The 19,577-nt window shown below is 58.1% G+C and overlaps 1 protein-coding gene across 3 annotated transcripts in view; it reads left to right on the top strand.

Moving 5' to 3' along the window:
- Positions 1-15,915, top strand: part of RANGAP1 (Ran GTPase activating protein 1) — a 41,314-nt gene extending 25,399 nt beyond the window's left edge. For all 3 annotated transcript variants that reach the window (XM_067010282.1, XM_059081074.2, XM_067010281.1), the window contains exons 5-16: positions 1,071-1,250; positions 3,479-3,613; positions 5,545-5,703; positions 6,709-6,822; positions 7,191-7,290; positions 7,376-7,460; positions 8,540-8,717; positions 9,626-9,745; positions 11,334-11,436; positions 12,384-12,472; positions 12,744-12,865; positions 14,908-15,915. In XM_067010282.1, coding sequence (XP_066866383.1) covers positions 1,071-1,250; positions 3,479-3,613; positions 5,545-5,703; positions 6,709-6,822; positions 7,191-7,290; positions 7,376-7,460; positions 8,540-8,717; positions 9,626-9,745; positions 11,334-11,436; positions 12,384-12,472; positions 12,744-12,865; positions 14,908-14,977 — 1,455 coding nt within the window. In that variant the 3' untranslated portion in view covers positions 14,978-15,915. The remainder of the gene's footprint in view (positions 1-1,070; positions 1,251-3,478; positions 3,614-5,544; positions 5,704-6,708; positions 6,823-7,190; positions 7,291-7,375; positions 7,461-8,539; positions 8,718-9,625; positions 9,746-11,333; positions 11,437-12,383; positions 12,473-12,743; positions 12,866-14,907) is intronic.
- Positions 15,916-19,577: the final 3,662 nt, after the last annotated feature.

Below are 19,577 nucleotides of genomic sequence, written 5' to 3'. Positions count from 1 at the left end.
CTCTCGTCCTGGCCCCTCCCTCCCCTGCACCCTGTGGGCCCTCTTGACCTCATTCTGACACAGGCTGCCTTGGCTGCCCCGTGTCCCTCCGGCCCCTCCCTTTCTCCCATACCACTCTTTTTTTTTTTTAACATCTTTATTGGAGTATAATTGCTTTACAATGGTGTGTTAGTTTCTGCTGTATAACAAAGTGGATCAGCTATACGTATACATATATCCCCATGTCTCCTCCCTCTTGCGTCTCCCTCCCGCCCTCCCTATCCCACCCCTTTGGGTGGTCACAGAGCACCGAGCTGAGCTCCCTGTGCCGTGCGGCTGCTTCCCGCCAGCTCTGTTTTACATTTGATGCCACTCTTTTTGCTTTGGTTCTCATCGTGGGTGGCTTCCCTCTGCCTGTTTTCCATTTCCCCATTCCTGGGGCTCAGCTCCTCTTGGGTGGAGCTCCCAGCCTGTGTGTGCACAGGTGCACTTGTGGGAGGGATGGGAGGGGTCACAGGACAGAACATGGCTCAAGGGAAGGGGCGGGGGGCTCTCAGTGTACCCTCCTGGCACAGAGTGTCCTCGGGGCAAGGTTCGTGGTCAGCTGTTGGCACGAGTGTCCATGTGCTGGCGCTGCCTTCTCAGGCCTCCATTTATCTGGCCGGCACTGGTGCTCCTGGGATGCCTGGGCATCAGCCTCATTTCCAAAGCATTTCAGTCCGGCAGACAGTTAAGGGTCATCCAGGGTGTGACAGGTGTCCCCATGGAGGCCCTGGAGGGCGGGCTCCCTGGGTGGGGGATTTAGGAAGCCCCTGGAGAGCTGCTCCAGTTAGATACCAGCCTCAAAGGGTGGACGAGAACCAGGGGAGGCTGGGGTTAGAGAGCAGGTTAAATAAATTTATTTGGGTGATTTAAGAACCCTCTGCAGGGTTTTCAGTCTGATATAACATGGCCGGCTCTGTAATGAAATGGTCTGTGTCTCTGCCAGTTCCCCACCAGCCTGGGTGCCCCCTGAGGGCAGGGGGGGCCTGGCATAGACACAGCACCTGGTCCGTGTCTATGAAACGGACATGAGCTCCCTCTGTGCCCAGATCTCACTCGGGGAGGGACTCATCATAGCCGGGGCCCAGCTGGTGGAGCTGGACCTGAGTGACAACGCGTTTGGGCCCGACGGCGTGCGAGGCTTCGAGGCCCTGCTCAAGAGCTCCACCTGCTTCACCCTGCACGAACTCAAGCTCAACAACTGTGGCATGGGCATCGGTGGTGGCAAGGTGGGTGCGGCAGCCCCCTTCCCCGCATCCCCATTGTCCTCCGCCTCCCTCCCTGCCCAGTCCCCTGCTACATCTGTGTCCATCTGAAGTGTGCGCCCTTGGCCACCCACCGTCTGGGATGGTTGGCCTGTTGTTTTTCTCTTCAAAGGAGAAGGGCCTCAAAGGCAGCAGCCTGTGGCCAGTGGGGAGAGGAGATGGAGTCTGTGAGTGTGGGGTTGCCAAGCAACCATCCTCAGTTCTTGGGTTGCCTTGGCAACACATAGGCAGTATTGCATACGTGCTCCGACCTGCTGGCTCTGCAGAATGCAGGGCTTTGGGCATCACTAGACCTGCTGTGCCCTCAGAACAGCTGGCAGAGCCACGTAAGGCCTGGCAAGTGCACGTGGGAGAGGGAGCCCAGAAAGAGAAACCATTCTGGGAGGCCTGGGCACAGCTTACCTTTGTTCCTGGCCAGGGCCTTGCCCCGGGTGCCTCCCCCATCCTGCCAGCAAGTCAGGCTGGTCCATGTAGAAAGGCACCTAGGGAGGCCAGCCATGTTTATTCTCCTCTTGGTCCATGCTGGCTGCTTTAGGCCCCGATTCAAGAAAGGCTGAGCACCAGTCTGCATTCCCATCCTCCTTCCCTCACGTTCTGACCAGAAGGAGCAAAGGGCCGGGACATAGGAACAGACAGCGAACGGGGACATCTTCTCTTTGAAGATGTGTTACCTTAATTCTCTCACCCTTACTGAAAGGTGGGTGACGCTGTCCCCATGTTTTCAGATGACTACACTTGAGCTTAGAGATGTTGGGTTGAGCACCCCAGATGATGTACCTAGCGTGGGACGGATGTGGGATTTGAACCTGCATCCACGTGGCTGGTCAGAGCAGCAAGAGGAGCCACCTCTGTGATGCTCGCCGTGGCCCAGGCTGAGGAGCCAGAGGGGCCTCCCCTGCAGACGGCCTATCTCCTGCCCGCAGGAGGGAGGGCAGGTCCCACTCGTGCACCCATCTCAGCCAGCGCTCCTCCGGTCTAGGGGGCAATAGGCTGTATGTGTTAAGACATAAAAAAATGTTTGCATCAGCACCAAAGACAGGTCCAGCCCAGCCCAGAGTGGGATGTGCTGGGAGAGCCACCTCTGCAAAGATTCCTTGAGGCTGGTCTACAGCAGAAGTTGGCGGTCTCTGCCCTGAGCACACGCGTGACCCACCACCATCACGGAGTCGGGCTGGTGGTGTCCTGTGTCCTGTCTGCGCCCCAAGAGCAGAGCTGCGTGCAGGCAAACTGACGCAGCTCCCAGTCGCAGCTCCTCCGCGTGCTTGCTCTGGGACCTCGGCCAGTTCGCGTGCCTCCCCCTGAGCCCCGGCTTCCTTGTCGTAGAGGAAGGCCAGTTCCACCCGCCCCCCAGGCCCGTTTTCAGGTTGAAACACGGCGCGAAAGTACCGTCGCCGAGAGCGCCCCAGACCTAGTAGGTGCTCCGTAAACGTTATTTCTCTTCTGCTGCACTTCCCCTGAATCTTCGATGTCTTATTTACCCTGGTCTCTCCAGTTCCAACCCAGCGGCCGACAGCATTTTTAAACTCCTGCTCTGTTGGTGTCACGGGAGAGAGGCTACCTCCTGGCACCACCCCGAGGTCAGGGCAAACCAGATTTTAGGGTTTCACCCCCAGCAGCTGAGCCCCCGCCGAGTGGCTGGCCTGAGCCACGGGCGTGTGTCACATGGGTGCGGCGGGGCCCTGCTCTCCTCGGCCGGCTCCCCTTAGCATCGTGGAGCGTGGAAGAGATGCTGAAGATCTGGAAGATTTGGGTTCTGTGCAGAGTCTGCCACTTGCTTAGTGACTGTAGGAGAGTTTCTGTCGCTCTCTGAGCCTGAGCTTCTTCCGCTGGAGAGTGGGAATCGCGATGGTCCCCACCTGACAGAGGGCTGGCTGCTGACAGTAAAGCGGGCTGTGAGGCCCCTTCCCCAGGACCTGTCTTAAGGTTGGCCACTCAGTGTTGGTGTCTCCCTTCTCCCGGGTTCAGGCTCCCCGTCTCTGCTGTGGGGCTAAACTCCACGGGGTGACGGGACATGCAAACACAGTTGTGGATGTCAAAGCCCCTGTCCCTGCAAGGCGCTGGGCGCGGGTGAGGTACGACCGCTGTGCTGCTGAGCAGTCCTTCGCCCCCGTGTCCACCACCCTTGGGTTTCGTGGCTTGCTGAAGACCAGGGCCTCCTGCCTTAGGCCTGGGCCCCTTGCCTTTCCCCCCAGATCCTGGCAGCAGCTCTGACTGAGTGTCATCGGAAATCCAGTGCCCAGGGCAAGCCGCTGGCCCTGAAGGTCTTCGTGGCTGGCAGAAACCGTCTGGAGAACGACGGAGCCACTGCCTTAGCAGAGGCTTTTGGGGTGAGTGGTTTCTGCCCGTGGAGCCCATCGGACCTGCCCCTTGAGCCAGGGATCAGGGCAGGAACGGTGCCCGGGATGAGGCGCTCTTGGGTGTCCTTGGCCCCGGTGCCCCCTCTGCTTTCCCCTCTCTCCTCCCAGCGGGCCCAGGACTCGGCTGAGTCTCTGCTAGCGAGAGGGCCGCGCCCGCCGCGTGGGCTGGGAAGTGTGGGGTCGGTCTCCCGCTTCTCGTACTTTAAACATTTCCTCTGGCCGACGATATCCTAGCAGCACTAACCATGCTCAGGCCAGAGCGGCGCCCCCACGGCCCTGCTGCTTCCGGCACTCCGCCTGCCTCGAGAGAGCGGACGTTGCAGGGGAGGAGAGCCTTGTCTTGGCTGCAAGGGGCTTCTGCCTCTTCCTCTGTAGCTGGAGTAACCTGGTTCCCTCACAGACACGGCGACGTTAAAGATTATGCCCTCCCTGCGCCCCTTGCCTCGGCTGCTGTCCTCCATGTGCTGGGATGGAGTGCGCCGTCGTCGTGCTAGGCCCTCAGCAGGCGTCCGCGGTGCTCTTAGAAGCGGGGGGCGCTTAACCTGGGTCCGTGGGATCCCACTGGTCTGTGGGTGGAATTCAGGGAGTCTTTGAACACGGCTGGGGGGAAATTGCATGATTGTTACCACTACCAGAGTTAAATACAGTATTACCTTCCACTGTGAATATAGACAGGAAACCTCAGCAGCTTTAGAAATTTCTGTAACTTTGTTACCAGGAGAAATCACAGATGCTTTCCTGTCGAGCGATAGTTGTTAGAGATAGATAGAAATTTTGTTTCTCATACGTTAAGGTCACAGTGATGGGACACCTAGGTCTCGTTATTCATTGCCTTAAGAGGTATATATATTACTACAGCACATATTTGGGCAGCTTCTCTTAATATTTTGATAATTGTCTTCCAAATGAATTTGTTATCCTATATAATTTAACTTAAAATTTAAAAATATCCTGAGGAGGGGAGCCCTTGGGCTTTCCTAGATTGCCCGATGGGTCCATGGCACAGAAAATATTAAGAGGCCCTGACTTGGAATGTGCCTCCATTGGGCTGCGTGTATTTATTTGTGAACCCCCGTGCTGTGCTGGGCGCCCAGAGACAACAGAAGGTGCCTGGGTACAGAGTTATGCCCGCCTGTCCTCAGTCCCAGGTAGCAGTGGAGATTGGGATGTGGGCCTCTCCTTGAGCTCTTGGGGGCTGTTGGGGTGCAGCCGAGAAGGTGGCTTTGCTACTCCAGAGTGATGAACGCCATGACAGAGGAAGGATGAGGTGCCCTGGGGGCGGAGAGGAAGAGCCCTGGATTGTGCTGGGGGGTTGATCCAGGAAATCTTCCTGGGGGGAGCAGGCATCCAAAATGAGAGCTGTTGAATGCATAAGGAGTCAGCCTATCAAGAAAATGCCAACAAAATGAGGAGATGGAGTGTTCCAGGCAGAAAAAAGGAGGTGTCAAAAGCCAGAGTGAGAGAGGAAGGACCCTCCTCACCCCCAGAAAAGGACGTGGTGTGTGGGATGCCAGTCATGTGTAAATAAGGCAGTAGGGCCCCAAGAGAGAAAGGCCAAGCAGAGCTACGTTACATAGAGCAGAGCCAGGACTGACTGTCAGGCCAGAGCCCAGGGTCCCCACAGTGCCGAAGGTACCAGACTAGGACACCTGTGCGCAGAGCTGTGTGCCCCTGGGCAGGTTGCGTAGCCCCTGTGATGCCTAGTCACCTCTTATCTCGTGGTGATCCTAATCCCAGGTAGGTCTCCCTTGTGAAGTTGTGGAGAGGATCAGAAGTGGTCATGCCCCAAACGTGCCCCAGACGGGCAAGTCCCTCTGGCGTCCGATGTGTGGTGCTGCCCTCCTGTCTGGGGCTGTCCCCCTTCCTCGGGGGCCCACCTGTCTCCCTCCTGCCCCTCGCAGATCATCGGGACTCTGGAGGAGGTCCACATGCCACAGAACGGGATCAATCACCCCGGTGTCACTGCCCTGGCCCAGGCTTTCGCCGCCAACCCCCTGCTGCGGGTCATCAACCTGAACGACAACACCTTCACTGAGAAGGGTGCCGCGGCCATGGCCAAGGTGAGGGGGTGCGGCGGGTCAGAGCAGGCCCCGGAGACTGGGTTTGGCTGCTGCCTTTGTGTCTCCCCTCTACCCGCCCACCTGGTGGTGTGTTTCCCGTGGGTCCAGCCATGTGAACATCTCCAGAGGGGGGCATAGGTCACAAGCTAGCCTGCGCCCTTTGGGGCAGCTCTGCGTGTCCATACTACCACATCCTAAGCTGCCTTCGTGCAACCCTGGCTGTCGGCGCTGGTTTTGTTCTCAGAGGCCACTTGGAGGCTGCTTCAGCCTGTTTCCTCACTGATTCTTTCGTCAGCTGTTTATTCATCCCCTGTCTAGCGCCCAGCCCTGTGCCAAGTGCAGGCCACACAGAGTTGAGTCAAAGACTCTGCCTTCAAGGAACCCCTAATTCGAGGAGGGGAGGAAGTAGCTAATCAGCAACGGCACAGGACCGTGAGCACAGTGGCTGGCTGGGTGTCCCATCGACCTCATGGGGCTCCATGACCCCACAGGAGTCTAGTAGGCCCACCGTGGGTGTTAGCAGAGACGTGAGCAAGGGTTGGGGAGCACACAGGAAGTTCTAGTCAGACGCAGGGCAGGCTTCCTGGAAGAGGTCACATTTTGGCCAAGTTCTGCAGGACAAGTGGACTTTGTCTGGACAAGGAGGGCGGGAGGGGTGTTGCAGGCAGAGGGGCCGGTGGCACATGGGGAGGCCCAGGGATGGGAGGAGCCATGCTCCGCTGGTCCTGGTGCGAACAGGCCCCGGTTCAAGGTGTGTTGGAGGGCTGGAGGAGCTGGAGGGGGAAGGCAAGACCTTGTGGCCTTGCTGACTCCTTGAGACGCGCTCCCGTGAGTAACAGGGAGCCACGAAGGGGGCTTAGCCGGAGGCCAGGAGGCCGTCTGGGGGCCACAAGAAGAGCTGATGAGTCCACCAGGCTGGATACAGAAGGGCCAGGGTGTGATGAGCAGCATGGGGTGTGGCGCCAGCTCGAGGAGGGCCCTCACCCTGGTCCCCGCTTCCCGCAGACGCTGAAGACCTTGCGGCAGGTGGAGGTGATCAACTTCGGGGACTGCCTGGTGCGCTCCAAGGGCGCCGTCGCCATCGCAGACTCCGTCCACGGGGGCCTGCCGAAGCTGAAGGTGCTGGCTGGCTGGCTGGCTGCCTCCTCCCTCTGGGGTCCAGGCTCCCCCGCGCTCGGGGTGACAGCTGCGAGGGCAGAGCAGCTGTGGGGGGCAGTGGTAGGGTTGTAGCCTTCAAAGGCAGGTGGCCTGGGTTGATAGCCTGCTCCTCCTGCACCCTCCGCCTGTGACTCCGTGCACGTCTCCTCACCCCGCCGGGCCGCAGGCTCTGACTTTTCAGAAAGGAGGAGGAGAGCGGCGCGGGTCATTGCGACATAGCGGAAGTATACCGCACCCTCACTAGGGGGAAACGCAGGCTTCACAGTAGTGGCGGGCCTCCTGGCCCGTGTTTCTGTCATTCGCCTCTACCCCTTCCCATTATTTTTTAGGAGCTGAACTTGTCATTTTGTGAAATCAAGAGAGATGCTGCTCTATCTGTTGCTGAGGCCGTGGCTGACAAGGTGGAGCTGGAGAAACTGGACCTCAATGGTAATAGGGGTGGTGGCCTCGGCCCAGGCCTGCCGGGCGGGCCCCAGCCCCCGTCCTGATCCTCCGTTCCCTCCCCTGCGAGCAGGCAACACCCTGGGAGAAGAAGGCTGTGAGCAGCTCCAGGAAGTGCTGGACGGCTTCAACATGGCCAAGGTGCTGGCGTCCCTCAGGTAGGGAAGCTGGATCAGTGGCTCCGTTGTTACTACTTTTGTTCATTCAGAAAACGTTGCTTGAGTCCCTGTGATGTGCCAGGCACTGTGTTGGGCATTAGGGATATGACAGTAAGACAGTCAAGGTTTCTGACTCATGAGACCTCGTTGCCGTGGGCGAGGGATCGAGGAATGAGACAGAATAATCAGGTTATCACATGTTTAGCAAAGGGACCAGTGGGGGCTGAGATCGGTCACCCTTTGGAGTGGGTGAGTTGGGGAGGCCTCTGAAGGGATGACCTTTGATCAGCAAGGTGATGTGACGGGCAAGGTGGGGCAGCAGTGATGTAGTGACACGTGGTAGTGGCGGGGGGGAGGGGGGCGGGCTTGGCATTGTTCCTGAAACCAGCCTTAGAGCTTGACTGTAGGAGGAGATTGATGCAGGCGAGCGGGGCTTCCTGGGTTCGCGGAGGCCGTGGTTGGGGTGGTGGGCGGCTGCCTCCTCCATCGGGATGGGAGTTGGTTCAGCCATCAGCACCCATCTCCGCCTGCCTCTCCAATCTCTGCGTTGGCTTCATTCACTTGTCAGGTCCTCGGTTGTGTCCCTCAGGGCCAGGCCCAGTGCTGCTGCTGGGAGCTAGCCCAAGGTGTGCTCAACGGGCTCCCGGTCCAGGGGACATGGAACAGCCTTCCCCAGAGGCAGGGCAGCCCCCTCCCTCGCCCTTAACCATAGCCTCCTGTGGTCAGCGAGATGTAGGTGGCACAGTCCCGGCGTCTCAGCCTGCGCAGTGTTCCTGCCAGGCCCTGGGCCCCAGCAGTGACAGGCGGTGTTCTTCCTTTTCTCTGTCTCCCCAGTGGGACTGTGGGTTCCTTTGGGACAGGGACGAGATCGAGCTCTTCCTTGTCTGCAGCGTGGGCTTCCCTGGGTGATGAGCAAGGGGGGAGGGGCTCCCTGGCGACTCTCCGTGTCCCCACACTGGAGGCAGCGGCTGCCCTTGCCCTGCGCGCGGGCTCCTGCCCGCTGGGGCCTTTGGATTCTCGGAGCCATCGCGGGCCACTGGGCAGGGAGGGTCTGCTTTAGCCAACCCTCTGCTCTGCAGTGATGATGAGGGTGACGAGGACGAGGACGAGGACGAGGATGAGGATGAGGATGGAGAAGAGGAGGAGGAGGGGGAGGAGGAGGAGGAGGAGGAGGAGGAGGAGGAGGAGCCACAGCAGGGAGAGCAAAGAGAGGAGTCGATCACACCGCCCAGGAAGATTCTGGATCCTAACAGTGGGGTGAGTTCCATGTTTGCCACATCAGAGCCCTGGTCCCCCGAGCGTGAAATCTTGAGACACTTCTCACGGGGGTCATGGGTGTGGGATGGTCTTAGGCAGTGACTGCAAACTAGTTTTGACTGCACACTCCTTGTGGAAAGAGGAAATCATCCAAAGTGGTTGTATTTGTATTTACCTCAGTCTAGATGTGTTTATTCATTTATAAATTATAACACACATGACGCTGCTACATTACACGCAGTCAGTAACTGTATACTGCAGTGCTGCACGATAGGGTAAAAAACAAGCATAACTAGAAGTTTTTTTCCTACCCATCTTGGTGACCCATAAGGATGGCCCCCATTCCAGAGATTGGCTGGTTCGGTGACTCAGATTGGACACTTGGTCTTCCTTTCCTGGCCGGGAGGCTGGTGGACTCAGGGCTGCCACGTCTGTTCCCTCAGAGGTTCCCAAATAAAGCTTCGGGAGGACTTCGGGTTGGAGAGATTCAACAGCTGTTGAATTTGACTTACTGTCCAGTTTTCTGGAAGCAGTTCCATCAGTGACTGGGCGTCTTTAGTTCTTTGGGCACCTCTGGTGCTCGCCAGCAGTGCTTACCCAGGCTGAGACTCTAGTTCCTGGTGAGGCCACTTTAGCCCTGGAGTCATTTCTGCAGCATCACACGTCATGGCAAGGATCCACTTGGCCGCACCAGGCTATTGGAGTCTGAGGGAGGTGGCTTGCCCCGACCCCAGAGGCTCCTACACAAGGAGCCGACCAGGGCCAGCATCTGTGGGCACCCCACACTTGGGGAACTTTAGGGAATTCTGGACTCTGAGCCTTGACTGGCCTGCGTGAGGGGCGTATGTTCTGGGTAAGGAGTCTGGATCTGGACCTCTACAGAGCCACCTGTGCCACCTGTCCCCCAGGAACCAGCTCCTGTCCTGTCCTCCCCGCCTCCTGCAGACGTCTCCACCTTCCTGGCCTTCCCCTCCCCGGAGAAGCTGCTGCGCCTCGGGCCCAAGAGTTCCGTGCTGATAGCCCAACAGGTAACAGCGTTTCCGATGCCAAACCGGCTCTGGCCTTGGCTTCTGGAGCTGCCAGAGCAAAGGTTCAGGCAGAGCACAGGATTGGGGGGGGGGGGGCACTGTCGACGTGGGGTGTGGGGACTGCCACGTGTTGTTTTGTTGTAACACACACACACACACGTGTCAATGGGTGTGACCAGCGGTTGCAGATGTCTGTGCCACCGCGAACACACTTGGGCTGTGAGGAAGGGTTAGGCCTGCGGCACCTCAGCGGTGCCTGGATTCGGGGATCTTCCCGGGACGCTCCTGTGAGCACACACCTAGGCTTCCCTCGGTGTGCTCTGTAGGACCAGCTGCTTCTAGAACAGCTGTCCCGCCCCAGGCCCCTGTGCAGGTCCCAGTCTACTTGTGTTCTGGCTCCAGCCTCACTTGTTCGTTGGTTGGGTCGTTACTTCATTCATTCTGAGACAGGTGTCGAGCACCTCCTGTCCGCTGGCTGCTGCTCTGAATACTTGGGCATGATTTCATCTAACCTTCTTGGCAACCCGGAACGTAGACCCTTCCACTCTTAGTTTACAGACGAGAAAACTGAGGCTTAAAGAGGTTAAATGATACAAACAGGCACGTCTTGTTTTATTGTGCTTCACGGTTGCTGCGTTTTTTGCAAATTGAAGGTTTGTGGCCACCCTGTGTCGAGCACGTCTGTTGGTGCCATTGTTTCAAACGCATTTGCTCGCTTTATGTCTCTGGATCATGTCGCATTTTGGTAATTCTCACAGTATTTCATACCCTCCACCAACAAAAAGATTATGACTTGCTGAAGGCTCAGGTGACAGTTGCATTTAAAATCATGTATGTGGCTTTTTTAGACTTGATGCTGTTGCACACTTAACAGACTTAAGTAATGCACTAGGAAACCAAACAATTCACACGACTCGCTTTATTGCGGTATTTGCTTCATTGCTGTGGTCTGGAACCAAACCCGCAGTTATCTCTGAGGTATGTCTATACAGAGAAATAAAAGGGGCCACTCGCAGAGCTGGCTTGATATTTTTGCTTTTTATCTCCCGTTTATATTTTTCTGTACTCTTATTTTTTTCCCCACAATAAATGAGATTGTATGATGCAAACCTCCATGTGGCCCACCTTCCACTTAATACCATTCATCATTTTCCTGTGTCAGTAAAACTCTTCTCGTGCCCTTTATCTCAGTGAGTGGATGTAGCACTTAAGCCATCCACTGTTTCTGTGGATTCACATTATTTCCTCTTTTCTCCGTTGTCAGTGAAATTGAGGTAAGTGTCCTTGCGTGTTAAGGATCGTTTGCATTCTGGATTATTTCATCAGGTTAGATTGCAGGCATGGGATCGCTGGGCCACAGGGATAATGATTTTTAACGTGAATTCTCTCAGTGTGCGTGCACACCTGCTGTGGCCGGGCCCACGCCAGCCTCTGAGGGGACAGCGTGTGACGAGGCAGGACGTGACTTTGCCTTCTGAAGGCCCGTTTCTCGCCAAGGCCTCCTCTAGCCACAGGCACGTCCCCGCTGTGTGCCAAGGCCCTGGGGCTCTCACCCCTGGTGACCAGCCACTGTCTCCCGTGTCCTCAGACCGACACGTCTGACCCGGAGAAGGTGGTCTCCGCCTTCCTGAAGGTGTCCTCCGTGTTCAAGGATGAGGCCACGGTGAGGTCGGCGGTGCAGGATGCAGTAGGTACGTAGGGTGGGTGGGGCCCGGATGGCTCCTGCCTTTCACTGCCCCGGGGCTCGGGTCAGGACACTCTCACCTCACCTGCTCTTCCGCTGGGTTCTTGCCGTAGAGCCGGCTGGGTGCTCGCCTCTCTGTTTTTTGCAGATGGGGAAACTGAGGCCTTTCCCAAAGCCATACAGTTCTATACGGTGAGAACTCAGGCCAGGTGGCGCCCACCGCAGGAAGGTCGGACCTCTCAGAGGAGGGGTGATGAGAGCCGGGCCCTTGTCCCCACCTCTGAGTCTGTGCACACACAGTCCCCTCCACCTGGAGGTCCCCCTGCTTTCCCCGCATCTTTCCCAAGGCTTCCCAGGATCTCTGGTGTGGCCAGGTTGGACCAGGCAGAGGCGGGAGGGAAAGGGTAGAAGGCAGTGGAAACACTGGGGAGGTTTTCTGCAGGCTTGTGGGTGACACTGAGGCGGGCGGGTCAGTGGGAGGGGAGGCTGGGTGGGGTGGGGGTGGGAGTCACCGTGTCTGCTCCCTGAGAGCCCCCCCCCTCCCACCGTGGGCGTTTGTGGGAACCGGTTACCTGAATTCGGTTTCCCGGAACAGCCTCGCTCGGAAGCGGGGGCCCAGGTGGTCCCTGCGGGGCCCTTGGCCGTGCCTCCCCGCTCCCTTCCCATCCATTCCCCCTCCCCGACGCCCAGAATGGCTGAAACCTCCCCCAGCGGTGACCTGCCTCACTTGATCTCTGCCCAAGCCCGTCTTATCTGTGAGGCCAGGACGGAGAAGGGCCGAGGTATCCCAGCTGGCAGGTTGAGCCCTTTGCCGGGTGCTAGTGGTCCCCTAAGTCTGCTACCTGTGTCCACATTCCACCCCGTGTGCACCTCCTGACGAGCGCAGGAGACAGGGCCCAGCCTGTGTGCTCGGGGGCTGCGTGCCCTTAGGCCTCTGCTGCTTCTGCCTTGCAGATACCTTGATGAAGAAGGCCTTCAGCTCATCCTCCTTCAACTCCAACGCCTTCCTCACCAGGCTCCTCATCCACATGGGGCTGCTCAAGGTGCGCTGGAAGGCGCGCGGGCCCCGGGGGCGTGGGCGGGGCTGCACCAGAGGCTGCATCATCCAGCACCTCGAGTCCTGCCGGGGCCTGTCACCCACACTGTCCCCAGGCCAGGGTCTGCTTAAGCAGCCTCGGCCTTCGTGACAGGATTTAGAATTCAGCTTGACCTTGGCCGTGGGGCTGTCAGCAGGGACTGGGTGGTGGAGACCTGGGGTCCCCCATGTGACCTTTTAAAGCTCACCCTGGCTTCTGCTGTGTGTTCCCCTTGCAGAGTGAAGACAAGATCAAGGCCATTGCCAACCTGTACGGCCCCCTGATGGCATTGAATCACATGGTGCAGCAGGAGTACTTCCCCAAGGCCCTTGCCCCTCTGCTGCTGGCATTCGTGACCAAGTGAGTGTGCCCTCATCGGCTCACGTGGCCAGTGACCACGCGTGCAGGCCTCTGGTCAGCTGAGGCTTCCCTGGCCTGGTGACTGGGGCGTGTCAGAGGCCCTCACACCTCTTGGGCTCTCGGCATCTGTGTTTGAGTCTCACCACCCCTGTGCCCAGCTGAGGACACAGGGCTCGGGGACAGTGTCTCCCCGAGAGAGACAGGGGATGTGCACCGGCCCCGTCTTGCAGACGAGGACACGAGCTCCGGGTCAAAGGAGGTGTCTGCCCACGGTCGTGCTGCTGATGCAGGACCTGCACCCGGCAGCGTCTCTGGGAGCAGTTCTGTGTTCATTCCCTCAGCTACCTAGGCCGAAGGGGCAGGCCCGTCTCCTGGGGACACCAAGTGCCCAGACACACGAAACCTTGGCCTCGTCCTGGAGCGTTCTGGGAATCGTGGGGCGCTGGCCACAGTCGAGTAAAAAGGAGGCTCCAGACCTCAGGCCCCATCCGGGGCGGGTTGGGAGGCTTGTCCCCATCCTCACTGAGGCCCTGTGTGGCCCCCAGCTGACCTCCGGCCACCCCCAGGCCTCAGTCTCCCCATTTGCCCAACCAAGGGGTGGGTGAGGTTGTCTCCTAGAGCTCTGACCAGCCGCGCTGGCGGTGAATCCAGCGCCTTGGGGGAAAGTGGGAGGGCGTGTAGGAGAAAGGAGGTGCCCGCGCCTTGGGGGACATGTAACATTGGTGGGTCCAGACCGTCAGTCAGGGTGCTTAGAGCGTGTGACGAAGTGTCGTGGGGCAGCCCGCCTGGGGTGGGGTTGAGGAGCAGGCGCCGGTCCGCCAGGACCTAGTTGGCACCTCGGCCTCTTTGCCACCTGACATCTCTTAGCTCCGTGTGCACAGCGGCGCCTCCTTAGTCGGGCCTGCCTCCCTCGCCGTGTCTGCCCCCCCGCCCCGCCACCACACTGCCCGCACCCAAGCCGCCCCTTGCACTGCAGCCCCTCCTCTGCCGGAGTCCAGGGCAAGTCCAAACCCTGCTCCTGGATCTCGTGCTGGCTGCAGCCTGGCCTCCCCGCAGCGAGGTGCGCTCTCCCCACACCTGTTCCCCCTGCAGGTGCGGTTGCCTCAACCCGTGGGCCTTCGCTCGGGCTGTCTGGGGTGTCCCCGCATGGTGGCCTTAGCCCCCGCCTGCCACCCCCTGATGAAGCCCGGCTCCCTCTGTCTCCTTCCAGCCCCTGGTTGGGACTCTTCCCTCTGCATTCCCATCATCCCCTTTGTGGCCCTTGGGCTGGGCCTGGGCCCCCAGAAGACGCCCTCGCCCGTGATGGTCAGTTGACAGGCTGCCTCCTCCCGGCTTGTTGCCTGCCTTCCGGTGCAGGCCTCGGTCTATTCCACTTTAAAAGAGGGGGGCTTGGTAAGAGCTGCCCCCAGGCCTCGGGGGTGACTGAGCGACGGTGGAGTGATATGCATGCCCCCTCCCCTCAAGTCCTAGCCCAGTGGTCTGGGATCCAAGCCCGGATGGGACCGGGTAAGGTGTCTGTGGGCTTCCGTCCTGGCTGCACCACAGGCTCACCCATCCCCCGAGCATCTTTCACCCGTTTCTTCCTCTGCAGTGAGACTGATGATCTTGATGGTAACCTGTTACCCGTAGGGGTCCGGGTGGGACCGCTGTGGCCCAGTCTTACACGTGCAGTAGTGGCTGCTGAGGACTCCCTGGCCCTGTGCGCACTGGAGAGGCCTCGGAGAGCCTGTCTGGTGGAGAGCAGAGGCCCAGGTTCCCTCCCGGCTCGGCGGGCCTGTATTCTGGCCAGCTCTAGGCCGTGTGGCCTCAGGTGTCTCACCCGCCCCTCTTAGCCCCACCCACCCCCACCTGCAGAAGGTGGGAGCTCACGTCTCCCTTGCAAAGTCACTGTGAAAATGAGAACAGTGGAGTCTGGCGTATACTTTGACCTCAAAAACGGCCCCCACTCCGTCTTCACAGTTGGGAAAGTGGCCCTGCTGTAGCCTGAGTTTCCTGGCGCCCAGAGGTGCCCGCCCCACCTGCTGACCCGTCTTTCCCCGCAGGCCCAACGGCGCCCTGGAATCCTGCTCCTTTGCCCGCCACAATCTACTGCAGACGCTCTACAAGGTCTAGACGCAAATCTGGTCTCTCCCCATCCCTCGGCCTGGACCGGTGCCTTGGGAGGGGACTCAGAGGAAGGACTCTGGCCAGCAGCAGGGAGGGTCTTTGTCGCGTGTGCCGTGTCTCCTGAGTATGTGCGTCGGTGCGGTGTATGTGCAGGTGTGCGCTTCGTGTCGGGGTTCGGATTTTTAATGTCTCCCTGCTGGACTGGCCCTGGTCCCGCCGGAGGGGAGCTGGCCCCCAGGCGGAAGGGCTGCAGGCTGCTCTGCCATTAAACTCACCGCCATCTGAGAACACTCTGCTGATGTGTGCCGCAGGCGCCAGGCCCTGGTGGCTGCCCCCACCCACCTCGCCTTCCTTATCCTCTGGGGCTGCACCAAAGCCTGGGGTGTTGCTGTCCATGTGCTGTTGCCTCCGTGTGAGGCTGGGTGTTTCCTGCCCTGCCTGGGGCTGCTCACTCGACGGCTCGCCAAGTCCTGGTCCTGCAGCCATCACTCTTGCTACCACCCACCCACGCTGTGCTGAGCCCTCAGCCCGAGGGCCAGAGACTGCTGTGCGTGGGGCCGCGAGCAGAGGGCGAGACCCTGGCACCCACACCGTGTGGACAGGAAGAGAAGCCAGTGGGCAGACACTAGGGTCTAGGAGCTGGACTTGCCTGGACGGTGCTGGCTCCGTGCCCAGTGGGCCCCTCTCTGGCTGCGGAGGTGTCTGCAACAGGCCTGCGGGCCGAGCTGGAGGGCGCATCTGGGCAGGCCCAAACCTGTTCTCCAGCCTGGGGGGCAGGGCCAGGTCCCACTGATGCCTGAGCTGCATCTTGGGCACCCTTAAGGACCTGGGGCAGGGGCCGGGTGGGGGCTGGGCATGCCCTGTGACACCTGTGCTTCCCCTCATGCTCTTTGTGTGTCTGGGCTGTGCCCAGGGCTTCACAAATAAAGTCATGTGTAGCAGCAGCGGAGACTTGAGAAGCTTTTCACCTAAAGTGGGCTGTTCTCAAGGCCTTGGTGCCGGGGGTCCCACCTCAGCATGGCCACTGTGACCCCCATCTTGGTGTGTAGGAGGGGGCAGTCCATCTTGCAGAAGAGCTGCCAGGCCAGCCCTGTGTCACGACCTGGGGCAGACCTGGATGCTTCCTCTGTTATGGGCATGCCAGCTCCCCTCAGACAGCTGGGCAGGTGGTACCCAGGAGGGGCAGCGACCCAGGGGTCGGGGAGAGTGGTGGGACTCCTGCTCCGGGCAGGGGAGGATCTGAGTTGGGGCCTGTCTCACCTGCCTGGCCCTACTTGACCCTTTACCCGACCTCTGGGCTACTGCTCCACTGGCCCCTTCACTGCTCCATTGGTGGGTCTGGCTGAGCTGGACGGTGTCCAGAGTTTGCCACAGGCCCTGCGGGCTGCACAGGCAGGGGGCCCCTGGGCCTGCCTGGGAAGCTGCCACGGGGCCCAGAGTGTAGGTCACCTCCCCTGGGGCCCTCCCCTCCGGCTGCCACAGCGGTGTGACAATAGCCCAGCACTTCTTACTGCCCCTCCTAGACAGCAGGCACAGGGACAGAGAGGTCCCTCCGACGTTTTTTAGGGGGTAGTGTGTCTTTAGTGGCCACGGACTACTCCAGCAACATCTTTCTAGGCCGGGTGGCAGAAGCAATGCCCAGGCCCTTGCCCTCCCCTTCTCCCAGGTGATAAGGCAGGTGGAGGTCCAACCAACTCCACCCCCATCTCCTTGCCTGGCCCTGCAGGTGCAGCCCTTGGGGAGCTCCCAGTCTGGTGCAGGAGACCATGTGTGGCCCAGAGTGGGGGCTGTGGGCAGTGAGGTCAGAGTTAGGGGCGCAAGAGCGGAGTCTTGAGGTTCAAACGGGACTTTTCACAGGTGATAGGTGAGAGATGGAGAAACTGCAACTTGGAGCCGAATAGGGGTCTGTCCAAGGTTTTCTGGCCTGGGTGCTCTTCCCCTCCAGGCCACCCAGGGCTGGCCCTTGTTCCTTCCTAGCTGATGCGGGTCCAAGCTTCAAACCAGACTGAGAGAAGCAGCACAGATCTCGTTTACTTAACCTCGCAACAGGTCGGCAGTGCCTGACTCCTGGGACGCAGGGACCAAGGAGGGCGCCCCACCCCAGCTCAGCCCTTCAGAGCAGCTCCAGGTGCTGGGAGGCGCCTGTGGGCCTCTACTTGCTGCTTACTGAGAAAGGGAATTACCCCCCAGACTCTAACGCCAACCCTCAGGTTACACAGGCTCCAGCTCCCTGAGCACCGTGATTTGGGGTCTGCAAGATCACAGATGCCTTTGCCTGGGCAGCCTGTGACCCCCCCACATACGAAGGGCCTGCTCAGCACCAGGCTGTTCCTACTAAAAGGAGCTCGGCTATGGGCCAGGAGCTCACAAACCATCAATTCCATTCTAAAAGCTCAGACTGGAAAACCCCCAGGAAGCATGGCCGAAGGCACTCCTAGCAGCACTGTTCGATGGCAGGAACCGAGAAGTGGCTCACAGGCACATCAGGAAAATGGATCAGGAGCAAAGCCGCACAACGTAATGCTACACAGCAGTGAAAATGCATCCACTGCGGCTCGGCGTGCACCGTGCACGCCATGGGTGGACCGATAGTGACGTCGAGTGAAGAAAATCTGTCTAACGCCCTTAGTTCAAAAGCCAGTAAACGGAACGTGTGTTTGGGCGTGTGTGTGCGTGTGACAAACCCAGCTTTCAGGATAGGAGTTAGTCTGGGGAGGGCAGGGGGCAGGGGACAGGACCAGGACGGGGTGGAAGCACAGTTAGGAGGATACCGTCGTGCACCAAGATTCAAAGCGATCCAAATCCATTTGCCTGAGGAGCCATATTTCTTAAAGGAAAATTAAATACAGGAGAGCATTTTTTGACACAAAAAGCACAAGCCATAAGAAAATTTGCCTATTTCAAAATAAAAAGTGAAAAACAATGACCAAAAATATCATAGAAGTTAACAGACAAGGTGAGAGAGTAGAAAGACATTGCAACATATATAACAAGGATTCATGTTGAGAATACACATCCAGTTGAAAATTGGGCAAAGGGTATAAACAGGCAGTTCACAGAAGAGGAGACCTGAAGAGCAAAAAAAAACGTTCGGGCTTCCCTGGTGGCACAATGGTTAACAATCTGCCTGCCGATACAAGGGACACAGGTTCGAGCCCTGGCCTGGGAAGATCCCACATGCCACGGAGCAACTAAGCCCGTGCGCCACAACTACTGAGCCTGCTCTCTAGAGCCCACGAGCCACAACTAATGAAGCCTGCATGCCTAGAGCCCGTGCTCCACAACAAGAGAAGCCACCGCAATGAGAAGCCCACGCACCGCGATAAAGAGTAGCCCCCGCTCACCACAACTAGAGAAAGCCCATGCACAACAACGAAGACCCAACGCAGCCAAAAATAAATAAATTTTTTTTAAAAAAGGAAATTATGTTCAACTTTACTGGAAAATAAGGAAATGTGAAATACAACCACAGATAATACCATTTCAGACCGGACTGGCAAATACGATTAAAAGAGGTGACACCAGGAAAGAGGTGAATCTGGCACATCTTACACACTGCTGGAGGGATGTCAAACTAATAAAAGCCACTTTAGACAGCAATTTGGCAGATACTGAGAAAGCTGAAAATGCATGTAGCCCGTGACCCCAAATTCTATGTCTAAGGATCTGCCTGAGAGAAACTTGTATGTGTACAGAGGGGACAAGTACAACGGCAGCCTGATGAGGGATACCAGAAAATTAAGAAATTACCAAATGTCCGTAAGTAGAATAGTTAGATTATGGCACGTGCATGCAGCGAGATCATATGTAGCAGTTAAAAGGAGTAAACCGGATGCAGAAGCTACCTGTATCCACTGAGTAAATCTTCAAAAAACACTGCTGAGTGAAAGAAACAAGTTTGCAAAATAATATGCACTGTTTGGTACATTAAAAAAATGTAATGCCCTATATCGTAAAATTATACTACTTCATGAAAGTGGTTGCCTCTGGGTAGAAAGGGAGGAGACAGACCGAGACAGTACACCTCCTTATTACCTGCGTCTGGGGCAGACTGCACTCCTGCCTCCATCCCATGCCGCTGTTACGGAATATTTATAGAAGGGAATGCTGGAATGCTATATAAAAATGAACGAATTTTTATAATATGCACCACAGGTGAATCTCACTAAAATAATACTGATTTTAAAAAGCCAGACAGGGCTTCCCTGGTGGCGCAGTGGTTGAGAGTCCGCCTGCCAATGCAGGGGACACGGGTTCGAGCCCCGGTCCGGGAAGATCCCACATGCCGCGGAGCATCTAAGCCCGTGCACCACAACTACTGAGCCTGCGCTCTAGCGCCCACGCGCCACAACTACTGAAGTCCACCCACCTAGAACCCGTGCTCCACAACAAGAGAAGCCACCACAATGAGAAGCCTGCACACTGCAACAAAGAGTAGCCCCTGCTCACCGCAACTAGCCCAAGGCAGCCAAAAAAAAAAAAAAAAAAAAAAAGCCAGACATAAAAAGATACACACTGGGGACTTCCCTGGTGGTCCAGTGGTTAAGACTCCGCGTACCCAATACAGGGGGCCTAGGTTTGATCCCTGGTCAGGGAACTAGATCCC

The sequence above is a fragment of the Kogia breviceps genome, chromosome 12 (assembly GCF_026419965.1).
Source record: "Kogia breviceps isolate mKogBre1 chromosome 12, mKogBre1 haplotype 1, whole genome shotgun sequence".
Taxonomy (NCBI): domain Eukaryota; kingdom Metazoa; phylum Chordata; class Mammalia; order Artiodactyla; family Physeteridae; genus Kogia; species Kogia breviceps.
Note: the sequence above shows the minus strand (reverse complement) of the source record. Positions and strands in the feature narration are given on the sequence as shown.